Below are 18,938 nucleotides of genomic sequence, written 5' to 3'. Positions count from 1 at the left end.
GCACTGACCACAATCCCACCCAGGCCCTACCCCCACATATTTTACCCGCTTATCCCTCTAACCTACGCATCCCAGGACTCTAAGGGGCAAATTTTTTAACCTGGCCAATCAACCTAACCCGCACATCTTTGGACTGTGGGAGGAAACCGGAGCACCCGGAGGAAACCCACGCAGACACGAAGAGAATGTGCAAACTCCACACAGACAGTGACCCGAGCCGGGAATCGAACCTGGGATCCTGGAGCTGTGAAGCAGCAGTACTAACCACTGTGCTACCGTGGTGCCCGGTTGTGGTTACTACCTCCTGGCCCTCTCTCCATCCACTCCAAACTGAGACAACTGGGAATTAAACCCGTATCAACTGTTTGGAAAGCAGCTATGCTCACTATTATACCGCCATTACTGCAATAAGGGACTCCTGTGGTGTAGGTGCACCCACAGTGCTGTGAAAAAGAGAGGCCCAGGACTTTGACCCAGTCACTGTGAAGGAACGGCAATATATATCCAAGTCAGGATGATGTGTATATTTGAAGGGAACTTCCAGGTGGAGATGTTTCCATTTATGTGCTTGTCCTTCTAGGGATAGAAATCACAAGTTTAGAAGGTTTGTAACGGGCCATTGGGAATTGTTGCACTGCATCTTGTAGATGGTACACGCTACTCGCTCTGTACCTCTGTGGTGGATGGAATGAATGTTGAAGGTGATGGGTAGAGAACCAGTCAACAAGCAGAGTTATCCTGGATGGTGGCGAGCTTCCTGAATCTTGAGCTGCACTCATGCAGACAAGTGGATGGTATTCAATCAAATTCCTGACATGTGTCTTGTAGATGGTCGAAATGTTTTGGGAAGTCAGGAGGTGAGTTACTCTGTGCAGAAATCCTTTCATTTAACCTTCTCTTATAGCCACAGTATTGATCTTGCTCACCTGTTTCTGATCAATGGTAACACCCAAGATGTTGATAGTTGGGGATTCATGGGGATGATAATCCCATTGAACGTAAAGGGAAATGACTGTATTCTCTCTTGGTGGAAATAGTCATCATCTGGCACTTGTGAGCCCTTCCCTTAATATTGTTCAAGTCTTGCTACAGATGGACAGGTCCTGCATCACTGTCTTGCGGAGTTGAGCATGGTGCTGAACGTTGTGCAGACATCATTAAACACGTCCACTTCTGACCTGATGATGGAGGAAGTTTAATTGATGAAGCAGCTGAAGATGGTTGGGCCTAGGGCACTCCCCTGAGAAATTCCTGCTGTGACTTCCTGGAGATAAGATGACCCTCTCTTCACCCACTCCAACAAACTGAGAAAGCTGGGAATTAAACTCATATCAATTGCTTGGAAAACGACTCTGCACATTATTATATGACTGTCATTGCATGTAGGTACTCATGTGGTGTAGGTGCACCCACAATGCTGTGAGGAAGAGAGTCCCAGGATTTTGACCCAGTCACTGTGAAGGAACGGTGATATGTTTCCAAGTCAGGATGGCGTGTATCTTGGAAAGGAACGGTCAGGTGGTGATGTTTCCGCTCATCTGCTGCCCTTGTCCTTCCAGGGACAGAAATCACCAGTTTGGAAGGTGCTGTGTAATGGACCATGGTGAGTTGTTGCACTGCATCTTGCAGATGGTCCAACAACCACAACTATCTTCCTTTGTGCTGGTGTTGCTCCAACCGGCAGATAGTTTTTTTCTCTCATTTCCATTGACCTCAGTTTTTCTCTGTCTCCTTTCTGCTGCATGTGGTCATATTCTGCCTTGATGTCAAGGGCAGACACTCTCATCTCACATCCTGAGTTCACCTCTGTTGTCCGTGTTAGCATCAAGGCTGTAATGAGGTAGTTAGCAGAGTGACCCTGACTAAGCACAAGCTCAGATTCAGCAAGCAGTTCATTGCTAATTCAATGCCATTTGAAAGTCTCAATGACGCCTCGAGAGTAGACTGATGGGGTGGTAAATGGGCAGATTGGATTTGTTCTCTCTTTTTTGTGTATGGTCATACCTGGGAAATTTCCCACTATTTTGGGTAAATGTCAGTGTTGTAGCTGTATTGGAACAGCTTGGCTCGGGAAAGCGCAACATCTGGAGCAGAAATCTTCACTGCAATAAATGGAATGTTGGCAAGACCCATGATCTTTGCAGCACCCTGTGCCTTCAGCTGTTTCTTGACACGATGTGGAGTGAATCGTATTAGCTGAAGACATATGTGTGATGCTGGGGACCTCTGGATGATTCAGCCACTGAAGTTAGTTACTAATATTTGAGCCATATCTCTTGCACTGATGTGCTAGTCTCCTCCGTCATTAGGATGGGATATTTGTGGAGCCTCCTCCTTCTGTTTTTCATCGTGCACTACCATTCACAACTGAATGTGGCAGGACTGCAGAGATTAGATCTGAGCCGAGGAAACCAGAATTTCCTGAATGAAGAAATCCCCAGTCAAACTGTCAGTGATATGAAACAGGATTTACTGATCCTTTTCCTATGTGAGGATGTACTGGGAAGAGGGAACTTCCGATAATTCCAAGAGATAGAACACTCGCCATACCAGCAGTAAATATGGAGCCTGTTTAATGTGGAATAAAGTGGGAGACACTCCTTTCCCCATCAAATGTTCAAGCCATTGTGCACTACCATTCACAGCGAAATGTGGCAGGACTGCAGAGCTTAGATCTGAGCCAAGGAAACCAGGATTTACTGAATGAGGATATCCACTGCCGGAAAATCTCCAGTCAAACTGTCAGTGACATGAAACAGGATTTTCTGATAATCCTTTTCCATGTGAGGAGTAAATGTGGAGTCTGTTTAATGTGAAATAAAGTGTGAGACTCTCCTTCCCCCATCAACTGTTCAAGCAGAAATATTTCAGCTTTCTAATGGGAGAATAATCTTTCCTTATTGTATAAAATCCAGGGGATGGATCCTCCACCAAAAGTTAGCATAGCTTCACATTTTAACTCACCCTGAGATATTATACGGATTAATCTAATGTCAACAGTTAAGAAGTACAGGGAATCTCAGCTTTATCATTTAATTCTCAGTAAATTGTACAATTCTCATAAAATCCTGGATTTATGTCACAGCAGAAATGATTTGAATTTCTGGAAACTTTGCAGGGTCAGTCAGATTCAGGAGGGTAATTCTGATGATCAGGAAATGAGACCAGAATGGGGGATATGCTTAAAAATTACTTGCTTGTTCATAGGGTGTGGACTCGCTGGCGAGACTGGCATTCATTGCCCGTCCCTAATTACCCTCACATCTTCTAGGAGCCATTAGCAGTGGGCAACGTATGCTGGTCTCGCCAGCGACACCCAAATCCATGAAAAATTGAACAAAAGTATATATTTTTAGAGGTGTAAAGGTGGTTTTCACCAGTAGTCAAACCAGTGGTAGCGATTGTGTCATCATTTTGCACTGCTATTTTCTTTCCAATTCAACTGAAATGACAATTGTTTACGGTGTAGTATCGTAACTTGAATCAGTTCCCCATTGGTGCTAAATTTCTGACACAAAAATAGACCCAGTTTCTTTTTCTGGTGAAAATGTAGCTGATTTTAATGTGTTTTTAACTCTATCCGTTTAGCTTGGATCACGATAACGTGGGAGATTCAGGAACGAAGGTACTGTCTGCGGCTCTGAGGAATCCAGACTGTAAAATACAGGCACTGAGGTAAGTGCCAGACTTTGTGAGATTGTTTATAATAATTGGATGTCTAACACGGTAAATTATTATCAGTGTGAGTAATAGTGTCATTACTAATCACTACACATCATTCCTATCAGTATTAGTGTTGTTGTTAAACACCACGGATTTACTCTGGTTCCTGTAATCTTTCCCTCTCTGACCTCCAGGTCGGAGCATAACAGCCACAGATATTCTCACCTCCGCACTCAGTACAAACCAGTCAGTCATGTGTCGAACCTGAATTACAATAAACAGCAAGATTCAGAAGTGAAAGTTTTAATTATTCATTTATAATTACTCTCAAAGCATTCATCAGAAAACAAAGATGAACAAAACAATTAAATGCTTATAGAAATACCATAGATGGGACGTCACATGTTCAAACTATTTAATTTGTCATTCAGATTATAGATGTTTAAGTCTGTAAGCTTCTCAGTTTCATTAAAAGTATAAAACTGCAGTATATCGGAAAGGCAGTTAAACAATGACATTGAAATCTGATGAGTTTTATCCCGAGGGATTCACTCTCAAATATGTGTTAAACGGAGCTCAAGGATCATTTTAAAAGTGAAGGCAGAGATCGAGGTGGAGAGGATTAGGAAGGGATTTCCAGAGTTTACAGCCCAGGACCTCTTACACCCCAGGAGGCGGGACAGTAAGTTACAATGCAGAAATAAGAATGGATATAGATAGGTTAGGAGAGTGGGCCAAAATGTGGCAGATGGACTTGAACGTGAATAAGTGTGAGGTCGTGCATTTTGGTTGGAAAAATGGCAAGGCGACTTATTATCTAAATGGGGAGAGACTTCAGGGTGCTTCGGTGCAGAGGAATATGGATGTCCTCGTTCATGAGCCCCAGAAAACTAGCATGTAGCTATAACAGATAATGAAGTAAGTGAATGGAATGTTGGCATTTGTCGCTAAAGGAATAGAATATAAAAGTAACAAAGTATTGTTACAACTATACAAGGTGAGGCCGCACCTGGAGTATTGTGCATAGTTCTTTGAGGAAAGATGTAGTGGTATTGGAGGCAGTTCAGAAGAGGTTCACTAGATTGATTCCAGAGGTAAGGGGTTTGTCGTATGAAGAGAGATTGAACAGTTTAGGCCCATACCCTGTGGAATTTAGAAGAATGAGGGGAGTCAAATTGAAAGGTAGATGATGATACAAAGTACGGATAAAGTAGCTTCCGCTGGTGGGGCATTCTAGGACGAGAAGTCCTTGTCTTAGGATAAGGGGTGGCAAACTTAAAACAGAGTTGAGGAGAAACTACTTCTCCCGAAGGGTTCTGAATCTGTGGAATTCGCTACCCCAAATTGCGGTGGACGCTGGGACATTGAGTAAATTTACGAAGGATTTGGACAGATTTTTAATTCGTAATGGGTTTGGAGGGTTATGGGGAGATGGTAGGAAAATGGGGATGAGGAGCATATCAGCCAGGATCGAATGGCGGAGTGGACCCGGTGGACCGAATGGCCTAATTCCGCTCCTGTATCTTATGAACTCATGGATTTATGAACTCAAGGCTCAGCTCAGCTGCCAACGGTAATAATCACAGTCAGAATAGTCAGAATTATATCACTATTAATAATGGGCAGTGTTTTTAATAACACAAATATTGATACTACAATAGAAGTATCTATAGCTATCAATATTCGTGTTAGAAACGCTGTCCGCTATTAATAGACACATAACCAGCTTGGCAGCAAAAATGAAGACCATGAAATAAAACAGGCAATGGCAGCATGGATATGAAGTTATCTGTGAGCCAGACAGGAGTGGCGAACTGTACTCTTTCAGTTAGAGGAAGATTACAGCGGCTTTTCCCAGCAATCAGTACAGTGTTACTATGGCTAATTGTCTTTACATATATTAACATATTCGACTTGGGTTTATCTAAAAATGAGATGTGAACCTGGTGAAGTTCCAGCACACGGCCACTTGCAGACCAGAGAGCGGAAGCAGCATATGATAGACCGAGCTCAATCATACCAAAATCAAGGTCAGAAGTGAGGATGCTCACTAATGATTGTACAATGCTCAGTACTGATCAAAATTCCTCAGATATTGAAGCAATCTATATCAACAAACAGCAACACCTGAACAAAACAGAAAATGTTGGGAAACCTCAGCACTTCTGACAGCATCTGTGGAGAGAGAACAGCTAACGCTTCGAGTCTGGATGACTCTTCATCGGAGCTAAGGGCTGAAGAACATTCAGGCTTAACCTGATGAATAGCAAGTAACGCTTCACGTGCAGGATGGTGTGTGCCAGGCAAGGACGATCTCAAACAGAAGGTAATCTAACCATATTCCCCTTACATTGAATGGCAGCACCATCGCAGAATCCTCGACCATCATCAGCTTGGATGGGAACATTGAACAGACACTGAACTGTGAATACTATGGCTCCAAGAGTAGATCAGAGCGTGGGAGTTCGCAAATGCTTGTCCTCCATCTGCAAGGCACCAGTCAGCAGTGTGATGGAATCCGCTCATCTTGCTGGAATGAGTGCAGCTTCAGAAACACTCAAGAAGCTCATCCATGGCAGAGGAGCCCACTGGATCAGCAGGCCATTCACCAAATTAAATATTGACTCTCTCCACCATTGACACACTGTGGCAGCTGTGTGCACCACACACAATGTGGACTGCAGCAACTCACCAAATTTCCTGAGACATCATATTCCAATTATGTGCCATCTATCACCTAGATGGGCAAGGATATCAGAAGAATGGAACACCAACCAGCTTCAGATTCGTTTCCAAGCCACACACCATCCTAACTTGGAAAATACTGCGTTGGCGTCACTACTATGGCATCATAATCCTGGATGTCCCTTCCTAACAGCATTGCACCAGGTGGCTGCAGAATTTAAGAAGATGGCTCTCCACCACCTTCTCAAGGGCAATTGGGAATGGGCTACAAGTGTTGGCATTCCCCGTGACACCATCATCTCACGAACAAATTAAGACCAGCGCTACCCACAAGGAATGAGTAATTGTGTCTGTGTGTAACCCAAACACAGTTACAGAGGAGAAACACATCAGCTGCAACAAGGCAACTAAAGTGACCATTGAGCAGACCAGAAGAATTCTAAAGATAGATCTGTTGGAACCCTTCAATATATCCAACAAGGGTCTCAGTTGTCCTGGTATTGTGCTCTGTCCTATTCAACCTGGAGTCAGAGTGGAGAAGCTTTGAACAAAGTGTGATGGCATACAATGTTGACCAGATGCTTCATTCTGAGGAACCAAATGGAGGACAGCCAAGGTCATGGGGTCTATGTCAGGGAGGGTCAAGATTCAGTGATACAGACATGTTTTGCATAAGTCACACTCACACAGCCATTCAGTCTATAAATCTTTCACCTTCTGCAGGCCTGTTGCTGTTTCTGTGAATGTTTTACAATTTCCCTGGAGTGGTCACTACATGAAACAAAGGCATTGGAATTGTATTGGCCTCATTCAGTGTTGTACTTCCCATCTCACATTCCTAGTGAAATGTTAAATACCCAGAAATGTGGCGAAGGATTTTTTTAGTGGTGCGCCATTTCTGGATTCATTGAAAACACACACATAACAAAGTCACCGATAGCAACAATGTATAACCCCATGAAACCCAAGGAAGCAATCCAGCCATGACAACCGCTGACCTACAGGCAGGATCATTACCTCCCTCCTCCAGGAATTTCGATGACCGTGGCCTTTGTCCTCGGATTTCCTCAGCCCTGGAAGGATCCGGCCGACTGCGGGTCCTCTGCACAGATGCTGGAGTTGGCTCTGTCATCATAGCTTCGTGAGGTGTTTGTGTCACAGTCGGAGCAGAAGAGGACCCACTGCCCACACCAGGGGCATCCTGAGAGGAGCTCCCAAATGCTGCAGGCAGCCGCTCCTCTATCCATTCAGGGCAAACGGGACCCTCCCTGCTCTGCTGGGGAGGTCCTGACAGTGACTCCAGGCACATTTTCCCACCCCTCCCACAGCCCGTGTTCCACAGAGCTCATGGAGGTGGTGAGAACCTGCAGGTTCATGTGTATTTCCTGTGGGTGATAGGCTGGATGTGACTCTCCATGAAGGTCACCATTCTCTCTGTGGAAGATGCTATTTGTGCTCATACCTGAGACATGGTAACACTGCTGGCCTGGATTGACTCCACCATCCTTTTCGTGTGGATGCACAGAGCCTTTGGAAACGCCACTGGATGTTAAAATACCTTACGCTGCAGCTCCAGTATCTGCCGCCTTGTTAAAGACTCGAAATACTGACCTGTCCTCTCAAGAGTGTGAGTGAACTCAGCTATTGCTGCCGTCATGAGCTGCTCGCGTTTGCGTGTGCTGCCATGTTCTGCGAGATTGTAACCCCTTTCTTTCTCGTGTGAGACAGTATCTGCTCTGGCGGTCGTTGTGTGGAATACTATGACAATCCATCCTCTAATGATCCCTCCTCATATTCAGAGGTGCCGCCCGTCTCCCGCTCACCACTGCTGTTGATTTGTGTGAGAGTGAAGAATGTTAGAGGGTAATGCACATTCCAACATGTCCTGCAGACTGTTCCTAACCCAGAGCTCCATGTGACCAATGGAAGACACACAAGCCCCAAAGTTATGGACTCAGCAGCAGAGTTTCTCCTGTGCCCATCCATTTACTCACTCACTCTCTCTGGACCCACAACCCATTTCACCATCAGCGATTGCCCACCCAGCATCCAGGTCTCCCAGCTCCAGCAATTCATCGTCCATTGGCATAAGGATGACACAATCCAGACAGTGTCACTCTTGGCTCCTTTTCTGACGCTGTGTGCTGTCTTCTACAAGCACATCAATTTCCATTGTTACTCACACATCAAAGACACACACAGGCCTATGGTGCTGCCAGACTGCCCATCATGGGACCACCAGGATGGTCACTCAGGGTCGGCAGTGCAGCAATCATCTCTGACTGACCGGAACCCTTCACAGAGAGGCTGCCATGTTCCTGAAGATTGATGCTGCTCTCTGGAAATTGCCAGTGTCTGGATGGAGATGTTCTTTCCACAATTCCTTCTTTCATCCTTATTCACATATCAGCCCGTAAGTTTAACCCTCACCTTGTCAGAACATATCAAGTTATTGATCCTTTTGCCTCACTGCAGCCACGTGCTGCCTGCTCTGGCCCTCGGCAGTTTCTATCCAGACTTGATTGGGTTGATGTGACAGGTCTCCTCCTCCAGTCCTGAGGGAACAGAACCTCCCTCCAAACCGATATAGCCTTGAGAAATTCCAGGGAAGTGTCAGCGAATTGGGTTTAATCTGCCGTCTGCCATTTTCAGCCCTTTGTTCATTAACCAGGGCTCCCTCACTGCTCCCTTCAGGGCCTTTAAAAGTGCCGCTGGCTGTATTTAAATGTCGTGCCAGCTTTGCCAAAATGGCTCCTTTCCCTGCAGCCAGAGGCTAAGCTCTGGAATGCACAGGGTTTTGGGGGAAGGTGGGAGAATGACACTTAGTTAATCGCTCATTTGGAGAGTCAGTGCAGACACAATGGGCCGAATGGCCTCCTTCTGCTCAGTAACAATACTGTGATTCTGCATGTGCTGCCTGAGTGGACAGATTACCCTCGCCTGTCAGTCATTAATGTGCCGGTTCTGGCAATATTGTGGAGTTGGTTAGTTCAGTTGGTTTGGTGCCCAGAGTGTGATGTAGAATGATGCTAATGTTGTGGGTTGGGCCCTTGTACTGACTGTGGGGTTCATGGAGTCCCATCTCCTCCCATTGCCCCACGTTTACTAAGTTGTGTCCCTGAAGCTACATGTAACAAATTATCTCTCTCTATTGGAGAGAAATATTAACATTTCATTGAGGACTATGGCTACTAACAGTGTCCACACTGCAACGACACCAACTTCCAGTTGAAATATCGATACATTTCCAAACATTATCTTCACAGAATTGTTACGGAGCACAATGAGGCCATTTGGCCCATCGTGTCTGCACCAGGTCACCAAATTAGCATTAGGAATTTGTGTCATTCTCCAGCCTTTTTCTCATATCCGAGCTCATTGTTTATATTCAAATAATCATCTTATTCCTTTTTGACTCCTTCGATGCAGCCGACCTCCACCACACTTCCCGGCTGTGAATTCCAGACCCGAACCACTGGCAGTGTGAAAAAGTTTTCTCTCTCATCATCTTCAACCCCACCACACACTCCATTCCTGAGCCACTGACCATCCCATGCCCCTCCCTGTGACTCAGGATAAGAACATGGGAATTCTGTTCTCTTCTCTTTCACCATCATCCTTTTTGTAATTTAATCACTCCGGCACTTCCATTTTGTCCTTTCCTTGTCACTCGTCCATCCCCAGCTCCCTGTCACTCAAAACAATTTAATTCACTGATATTTCCAATGTCTAAGTTTATGTAATTGAACTGAAACTAAATCTGTTTCTCTCTTCACAGATATTGCCTGACCTTCTGAGAGTTTCCAACATATTTTATTCATATTTCAGATTTACAGCATCAATAGAAATTTGCCTTCTGTACGAATTGAAGTTGTGTTTCTTGAATGTCCCGCGCTGTACATTATTATTGTTAATGATCTTATTCTTAAAAACACTGTGGATTTGCCCTGATTCCTGTTATTTTTCTCTCTCTGATCTACAGTCTGTCTGGTAACGATCTCACAGATGCTTGTGCCGAGGACCTGGCCTCTGCTCTCAGTACAAACCGCTCACTGATAGATCTGAATCTGGGTTACAATAAACTGGGAGATTCAGGAGTGAAACTGCTGTCTGTGGCTCTGAGGAATCCGGACTGTAAAATACAGAAACTGGAGTAAGTACCAGACTGTGTGAGATTTTGTCTATAATAACTGAATATTCAACAGTATAATTTCACCACGGGTATTTGTATTAACAACTCTGCCTATTACTATTGGCGTCAGTTATGAATAAGGAAAATTGCCTTTCCTCTGATTCCTGTTGATTCTCTCCCTGATCCCTGAGCAATGGGATGTCAGTCCCATAAATCCTTATGTCGAGCGTGTGGGGGAATAATGTTATGTTTCACCACCTGAGGGAGAACCCTCCTCCTCCCCAGATGTGCACAGCTCTCCATCGACGCAGCGTCCATTGATTTGTGAAAAGGGGGAGAGTGAATAGATGACATTAAATGGAGGACAGGACATGGTGGTGGGGTCTGGCTGTGAGTAACGGACGTCAGTACAGTAGCGGGAGGTGAACTTAGTACAAATGATCAAGATGCAGTATCAGTTTGGGTAGAGTTAAGAATTAACAATGTTAAAAGATCACTTGTGGGAATCATTCAGAGGCCCCTAACAATTTTCAGAATATCCGACTCAATGCACAGGATAAATAATGGGGTTTGTAAAAACATACTGCAATAATCACAGGTGATTTTAACATTCATGTACAAAGAAGAACAAAGAGCCATGCAGCACAGTAACAGGCCCTTCGGCCCACCAAGCCTTTGGCGACTCCTCATTCTTATTCAGACCCAATACTTATTGCTCATACGCGGTTTCTATTGCTCGGTTCATCTCCCGTTCATGTTTCAATCAAGATAAACCTTGAAAATTGGGAACATGCCTGCTTCCGTCAAATTCAGTGGATGTGCACTTGAGGCACCCACCACCCTCTATGTGAAAATTTTCTCCACACGTCGCTTCTCAACATTCCCTATCTTGCCTTCAAAATATCCCGTCTTGTGGTTGACATTTCTACACTGGGGAAAAGACTCCAACTATGAACCATATATATGCCTCTATCATGTCGCCCCTCAGCCTCCGACTTTCCAGTGAAAACAATCCGAATTTATTCAGCTTCTCTTCATACCTTAACCAGACCCAGGCAACATCCTTGTAAACGTTCTTTGCACCTTCTCCAAAGCATCCACATCCTTCTGGTTGTCTGGCGATCAGCACGGCACGCAATATTCCATATAGGGCCTAACTAAAGTTAAATACTAACATAACTTGCCAACATTTATACTCGATGCCCTGGCCAATGAAGCAAGAATGCTGCATGCCTTGTTGACCAAGTTATCCACCTGTGTTACCACTTTCAGGGATCAGTGGACAAGTACGCACAGATCCATCTGTATGTCAATGCTCCTGTTGTTTTTTTCAGACAGGGAAGGCTGGGGGACGACCATGTGGAGTTGTATCAAATTATAGAAATAAACCTTTCCCCTTTGTTTTAGGGGTCAGTTACCAGGGGCATAGATTTAAGGCATTGGGCTGAAGTTTCAGAGGATAATTGAAGATGACACAATGGTTAGCATTGCTGCCTCACAACGTCAGGAACATTTGTTTAATTCCGACCTCGGGTGACTGTCTATGGAGTTTGGATGTTCTCCCCATGTGTGTGGGTTTCTGTCAGGTACTCTGGTTTCCTCCCACAGTCCAAAGATATGTACCTTAGGTTGATCGACCATGCTAAATTATCCCTTAGTGTGTGAAGATGTGCAGTTTCGGTGGATTTGCCATGGTTAATGTCCAGTGTTAAGCAGCTGTGTGGGCCTGGTTAAGATGCTTTTTCGGAGACTCAGTGGAGAGTCGATGGGGCGATTGGTCGCTTTCTGCACAGTGGGGATTCTATGGTTCTGTGGAAAAGTTTTTTCACCCAGAGGATGGTGGGAATCTGGATCTCACTGTCTGAAAGGGTGGTGGAGTCAGGAACACTCGCAACATTTAAGAAGTATTCAGACAAGCACTTGAAATGCCGCAGCAGACAAGGCTATGGAGCAAGTGCTGGAAATGGATTAGAATAGATTGGTGCTTGATGGCTGACACAGACACGATGGGCCGAAGGGCCTCTTTCTGTGCTGAAAAACTCTATAAAGGCCCAGTGGTTGGAAGTTATGAACCAGAACCTAAATTTTCATTGATTCCTGTTATTTCTCTCTCTCTGATGCCAATACAATGGAATGTCAATCACATTCATTTGTGTGCCCTGGGTGTGGGGGAATAATGTGACGGTGACTCTATGAGGACCTATCACATGCTCACAGGGGGACTGATGTTCCCCCAGTCACACAACCCTTGATTTGTGAGGAAGAGAAAAGAGTGAATGGAGGCAATTGTTAAGACACAAGCCAGAAACTCCAAGGTGTTTTGTGAAGTTAGCCTGGACCCTTGGTTTTACACTTGATTTTGGCATTGATGAGCACGGGGTGTTTCACTCCAGGTATGAATCAAGTGACCCACTAGGATGCTTTTATCAAACACAGTTTATTTAAGAATGCAGTTAGAATATACCAACAAGAATTAGCATAACCTTTACCAATTGCAAGATTAAACATGACACAGTATAACATTTAACAGCTAGCTATCTCTGTTGTTCCAATATAAAGCAATACCCACAGACATACACCCTTCTCCAACATCAGTTCACACAAAAACAAGTATGTTCACATGTTGCCGATTTCCAGATTTTTAACACTTCTGGACAGCCAACCGACAATTGTTTCAGAGAAGGATGTTACCTCCGAACAGCCCAACCACAGAGAGGTAACCCCAGTCTCTGGCAGCTTCCAGCACTCAAACAGCAAAATCTCTAAATTCGGAGAGGAAAACAACATTGCTGTTTGTCTTAACGTGAAGCAGCTTCTGAAAGGAAAATAAAAACTACAATGCTCTGTGAAATATAGCTGTCCCTCAGTCACATGACATAACCTGTCAATCACCCGCAATCAAGGTCTACTCTGCCATCGCAGGGGAACAATGAAACAACAGAACACTGCATTAGTCCAGATTAAAATCAACATGATGTCAATTATACTGCTTCAGTGACAATAAAGGAAACCAGCTACAGATAGCACGGTGCCGATAACCTAACCTGCATGGAAACATGATTAAAATAGAAACTAGAAGCAGGAGTTGGCCATTCGGCCCCTCGACCCTGCTCCACCATTTATTTTGTTCATGGCTGATCATCGAATTCAATATCCTTCAATATTCAATTCATTTCTTTAAGACATAGTTTGTAACAAAATGTACATTCCAACACGTCCTTCAGCCGGTTCCATGTGACCAGTGATGGGCACACAAGCTCTATGTGTTGCAGGTGCCGGACGGTCTCCTGTGCCCATCCATTCAACCGCTCATTCTCAGCTTCACAACCAATATCACAATTAGCGATTTCCCACCCTGCCTGTTGATCTCCCAGCTCCAGTGCAGCTGCTTCTCGGTGTAAGGATGGCAAGATCTGGACACTGCCACCATTTGTAGTTCATTTCCTGACGTTTCGTGCTCTCTTCTACAGGCACATAAAGTTCCATTGTTACTCTCCCATCAAAGTGCTGGTTAGGTGACAGAAAATAGGAAGACTTTTCTATCTCCTAGATTGTCAAGAATATCAGAAGAATGGGAACTCCAGCCACGATCAGATTCCCTCCCACGCCAGACACCAACCTGACTTGGAATATATTGCTTTTCCATCACTACTGTGAGATCATGATCCTGGATGTCCCTTCCTAACGGCATTGTACCAGAGGGTCTTCAGAATTTAAGAAGATGGTTCAACATCCCCTTCTCAAGGGCAATTGTGAATGGGAACAAGTGTTGGCATTGCCCGTGACACCATCATCCCTTGAAAGAATTAAGAAAGACCAGTGCTACCCACTGAGGGGATGGGTAATTGTGCCCAAACACAGTTACAGACGAGAGACAACAGCTGCTACAGGGCAACTTGAGTGACCATTGGGCAGACCAGAGAAATTCTAAAGATAGATCTGATGGAGCCCTTCAATATACCCAGCAAGGGTCTCAAATGTCCTGGTGTTGTGCTGTTCTCTATAACCTGGAGTTAAAATGGAGAAGCTTTGAACAAAGTGTGACTTTGAACAAGTGCGATGTTGACCAATGCTTTATGATGAGGAACCCCATGGACCACAGGCCAGGGAACATGGAATATGTCCGGGAGGATCGAGATTCAGTGATACAGACATGTTTTGCATGAGTCACACTCACACAGCCATTCAGTGTAATAAATCCTTCACCTTCTGCAGACCTGTTGCTGTTTCTGTGAATGTTTTATAATTTCCCTGGAGCCGTCACTACATGAAACAAAGGCATTGGAATTGTATTGACCTCATTCAGTGCTGTATTTCCCATCTCACATTCCCAGTGAACTGTTAAAGACCCAGTAATAAGGTGAAGGATTTTCTTCGTGGTGCTCCATCTCTGAATTTACTGAAAATACATACATAACAAAGTGACAAGCAACAGCAAAATGTAGCCCTGTGAAACCCAAGGAAGGAACCCCACCGTGACAACAACTGCCATCCACGCACCTTCCACTGAGCTGCAGGTAGGATCTTTACCTTTGTCCTCTGAGAGTTTCGATGACCGTGTCCCTTGTCCTCGGATTTCCTGAGTCCTGGAAGGATCCGGCCGACTGCGAGTCCTCTGCACAGATGCTGGAGTTGTCTCTGTCATCATAGCTTCGTGAGGTGCTGGTGTCACAGACGGAGCAGAAGGGAACCCACTGCCCACACCAGGGGCATCCTGAGAGGAGCTCCCAAATGCTGTAGACAGCCGCTACTATATACATTCAGGGTAATTTGAACCCTCCCTGTTCAGCTGGGGAGGTCCTGGCAGTTACTCCAGGCACATTTTCCCACCCCTCCCGCAGCCCGTGTTCCACAGAGCTCATGGAGGTGATGAGAACATGCAGGTTCATGTGTATTTCCTGTGGGTGATAGGCTGTATGTGACTCTCCATGAAGGTCACCAATCTTTCTGTAGAGGATGCTATTTGTGCTCATACCTGAGACATGGTAACACTGCTGGCCTGGATTGACTCCTCCATCCTTTGCGTATGGATTCACATAGGCTGTGGAAACTCCAAATGATTGTAAAATACCTTATGCTGCAGCTCCAGTATTTACCGCCTTGTTAGAGACCCCAGTCACGTTTCATCTTCCTGAAGCTGACAATGACCTGTCCTCTCAAAAGTCTGAGTGAACTCAGCTATTACTGCCTCCATCAGCTGCTCGGGTTTGTGTGTTCTGCCCTGTGCTGCCAGATTGTAAACCCTTTGCTACTCGTGTGAGACAGTACCTGCTCTGGCGGACATTATGGGGAATAATATGACAGTCCATCCTCTGACGACCCCTCCTCATCTTCAGAGGTGCACGCCCGTCTGGCATTCAGCACAGCTGTTCTTTTGTGTGAGAGAGTAAAGAATGTTAGAGGGTAATGCACATTCCAACATGTCCTGCAGACTGTTCCGAAGTAAGAAGTCTCACAACTCCTGGTTAAAGTCCAACAGGTTTATTTGGCAGCAAAAGGCACTAGCTTTCGGAGCGTCATGCCTTCGTCAGGTAAGTGGGAGTTCTGTTCACAAACAGGGCTATAAAGACACCGACTCAATTTACAAAATAATGGTTGGAATGCGAGTCTTTACAGGTAATCAAATCTTAAAGGTACAGACAATGTGAGTGGAGAGAGGGTTAAGCACAGGTTAAAGAGATATGTATTGTCTCCAGACAGGACAGTTAGTGAGATTTTGCAAGCCCAGCCAAGTCATGGGGGTTACAGATAGTGTGAAATGAACAAAAGATCCCGGTTGAGGCCGTCGTCGTGTGGAGAACGTGGCTTTCAGTCTCTGCTTAGCGGCTCTGCGTTGTCATGTGTCGTGAAGTCCGCCTTGGAGAACGCTTACCCGAAGATCAGAGGCTGAATGCCTGTGACCGCTGAAGTGTTCCCCAACAGGAAGGGAACACTCCTGCCTGGTGATTGTGGAGCGGTGTCCATTCATCCTTCACAGAGAGGCTGTCATGTTCCTGAAGATTGATGCTGCTGTTTGGACATTGCCAGTGTCTGGCTGGAGATGTTCTTTCCACAATTTCTCTTTCATCCTTATTCACAGATCAGCCTGTAAGTTTAACACTCGCCTTGTCAGAACATATCAGGTTATTGATCCGTTTGCCTCACTGCAGCCACGTGCTACCTGCTCCGGCCCTCGGCAGTTTCTATCCAGACTTGCTTGGGTTGATGTAAGAGATCTCCACAAGTCCAGTCATGAGGTTACAGAACCTCCCTCCAATATAGCCGTGAGAATTTGCAGGAAAGTGTTAAGCGAATTGGGTTCAATCTGCCTTCTGCCATTTTAGCCCTTTGTTCATTAACCAGGGCTCCCTCACTGCTCCCTTCAGAGCCTTTAAAAATACCGCTGGCTGCCTTTCAATCTGGTGCCAGCATTGTCAAAATGGGGCCTTCCCCTGCAGCCAGTGGTGAAGCTCTGGAATGCACAGGGTTACGGGGAGAAGGTGGGGGAATGACACTTAGTGAGTTGCTCATTCGGAGAGTCAGCGCAGACACAATGGGCCGAATGGCCTCCTTCTGCTCTGTAACAATTCTGTGATTCTGCCTGTGCAGCCTGAATGGACGGATTTCCCTCATCTGTCAGACATTAATGTGCCCGTTCTGGCTATGTGTGGAGTTGGTTAGTTCAGTTGGCTCGGTGTCTCGAGTGGGATGTAGAATGATGCTAATGTTGAGTGTTTGGTCCTCGTACCGGCTGTGGGGTTCATGGAGTCCCACCTCCTCCCATTGCCCCACATTTACTCAGTTGTGTCCCTGAAGCTACATGTAACAAATTGTCTCTCTCTATTGGAGAGTTAATATTTTATTGAGGACTATGGCTACTAACACTGTCCACACTGCAACATCACCAACTTCCAGCTGAAATAATGATGCATTTACAACCATTATCTTCACAGGATTGTTACGGTGCACAATGAGGCCATTTGGCCCATCGTGTCTGCACCAGCTCACTAAATTAGCATTGGGAATGTGTGTCATTCTCCAGCCTTTTTCTCGTCTCCTTGCTCATTGTTTCTACTCAAATAATCATCTATTTTTTTTTTGACTGCTTCGATGCAGCCGACCTCCACCACACTTCCCGGCTGTGAATTCCAGACCCGAACCACTGGCAGTGTGAAAAAGGTTTCTCTCTCATCATCTTCAACCCCACCGCACACTCCATTCCTGAGCCACTGACTATCCCATGTCACTCCCTGTGACTCAGGGCAAGGACATGAGAATCCTGTGTTCTTCCCTTTCACCATCAGCCTTTTTGACATGTAATCACTGCAGCACTTCCATTTTGTTCTTTTCTTCTCACCCGCCCATCCCCAGCTCCCTGTCAAAGCACAAAGAAAATTACAGGACAGGAACAGGCCCTTCGGCCCTCCAAACCTGCACTGACCATGCTGCCCAACTTAACTAAAACCCCCTAACCTTCCGGGGACCATATCCCTCTATTCCCATCCTGTTCATGTATTTGTCAAGACATCTCCTTATAAGTCACTACCGTATTTGTTTCCCCGGCAATGCGTTCCAGGCACCCATTACCCTCTGTGTAAAAAATCTGCCTCGTACATCTCCTTTAAAACTTGCCCCCCTCGCACCTTCAACCTTTCCCCCCCTAATTGACTCTTGCACCTTGGGAAAAAGCTTCCGACGATCCACTCTGTCCATGCCTCTCATAATCTTGTAGACTTCTATCAGGTCGGACCTCAACCTCTGTCGTTCCAGTGAGAACAAACCAAGTTTCTCAATCTCTCCTCATAGCTAATGCCCTCCATACCAGGCATCCTGGTAAATCTTTTCTGTACCCTCTCCAAAGCCTCCACATCCTTCTGGTAGTGTGGCGACCAGAATTGAACATTATATTCCAAGTGCGGCCGAACTAAGGTTCTATAAAGATGCAACATGTCTTGCCAATTTTTAACCTGTCACTTCAAACAACTTAATTCACTGCTCCTTCCAAGTTTTAATTATAGCTAAAACTAAATCTGTTTCTATCTTCACAGATATTGCCTGACCTACTGAGACTTTTCAGCATATTTTATTCATATTTTAAGTTTTACAGCTTCAATAGTATTTTACCTTCTGTATGAACTGAAATTGTATTTCTTGAATGTCCCGCGCTGCACATTACTATTGTTAATGATCTTATTCTTAAAAACACTGGGGATTTATCTTGATTCCTGTTATTTATCTCTCTGATCTCCAGTCTCCATGATAACGCTCTCACAGATTCTTGTGCCGGGGACCTGGTCTCTGCTCTCAGTACAAACCGTTCACTGATAGATCTGGATCTGGGTACCAACGAATTTGGAGATTCAGGAGTGAAACTGCTGTCTGTGGCTCTGAGGAAACTGGACTGTAAAATACATAAACTGCAGTAAGTAGCAGACTGTGTGAGATTGCGTTTATATTAACTGAATATTCAACAATACAA

The 18,938-nt window shown here is 45.1% G+C and overlaps 2 protein-coding genes across 2 annotated transcripts in view; both read left to right on the top strand.

Moving 5' to 3' along the window:
- The window catches only part of LOC144482179 (NACHT, LRR and PYD domains-containing protein 3-like), an 82,026-nt gene that overhangs the window by 53,616 nt on the left and 9,472 nt on the right, over nt 1–18,938 (top strand). The window lies entirely within an intron of this gene.
- Nucleotides 1,926–18,885, top strand: LOC144482175 (NACHT, LRR and PYD domains-containing protein 3-like). The gene is made up of 4 exons (XM_078201383.1): nt 1,926–1,939; nt 3,589–3,675; nt 10,331–10,501; nt 18,711–18,885. Exons 1-4 carry the CDS (start codon nt 1,926–1,928, stop codon nt 18,883–18,885), a joined length of 447 nt encoding a protein of 148 aa, XP_078057509.1.

This window comes from Mustelus asterias (genome assembly GCF_964213995.1).
Source record: "Mustelus asterias chromosome 26 unlocalized genomic scaffold, sMusAst1.hap1.1 SUPER_26_unloc_9, whole genome shotgun sequence".
Taxonomy (NCBI): Eukaryota; Metazoa; Chordata; class Chondrichthyes; order Carcharhiniformes; family Triakidae; genus Mustelus; species Mustelus asterias.
This window is presented reverse-complemented; position numbering and strand designations above follow the sequence as displayed.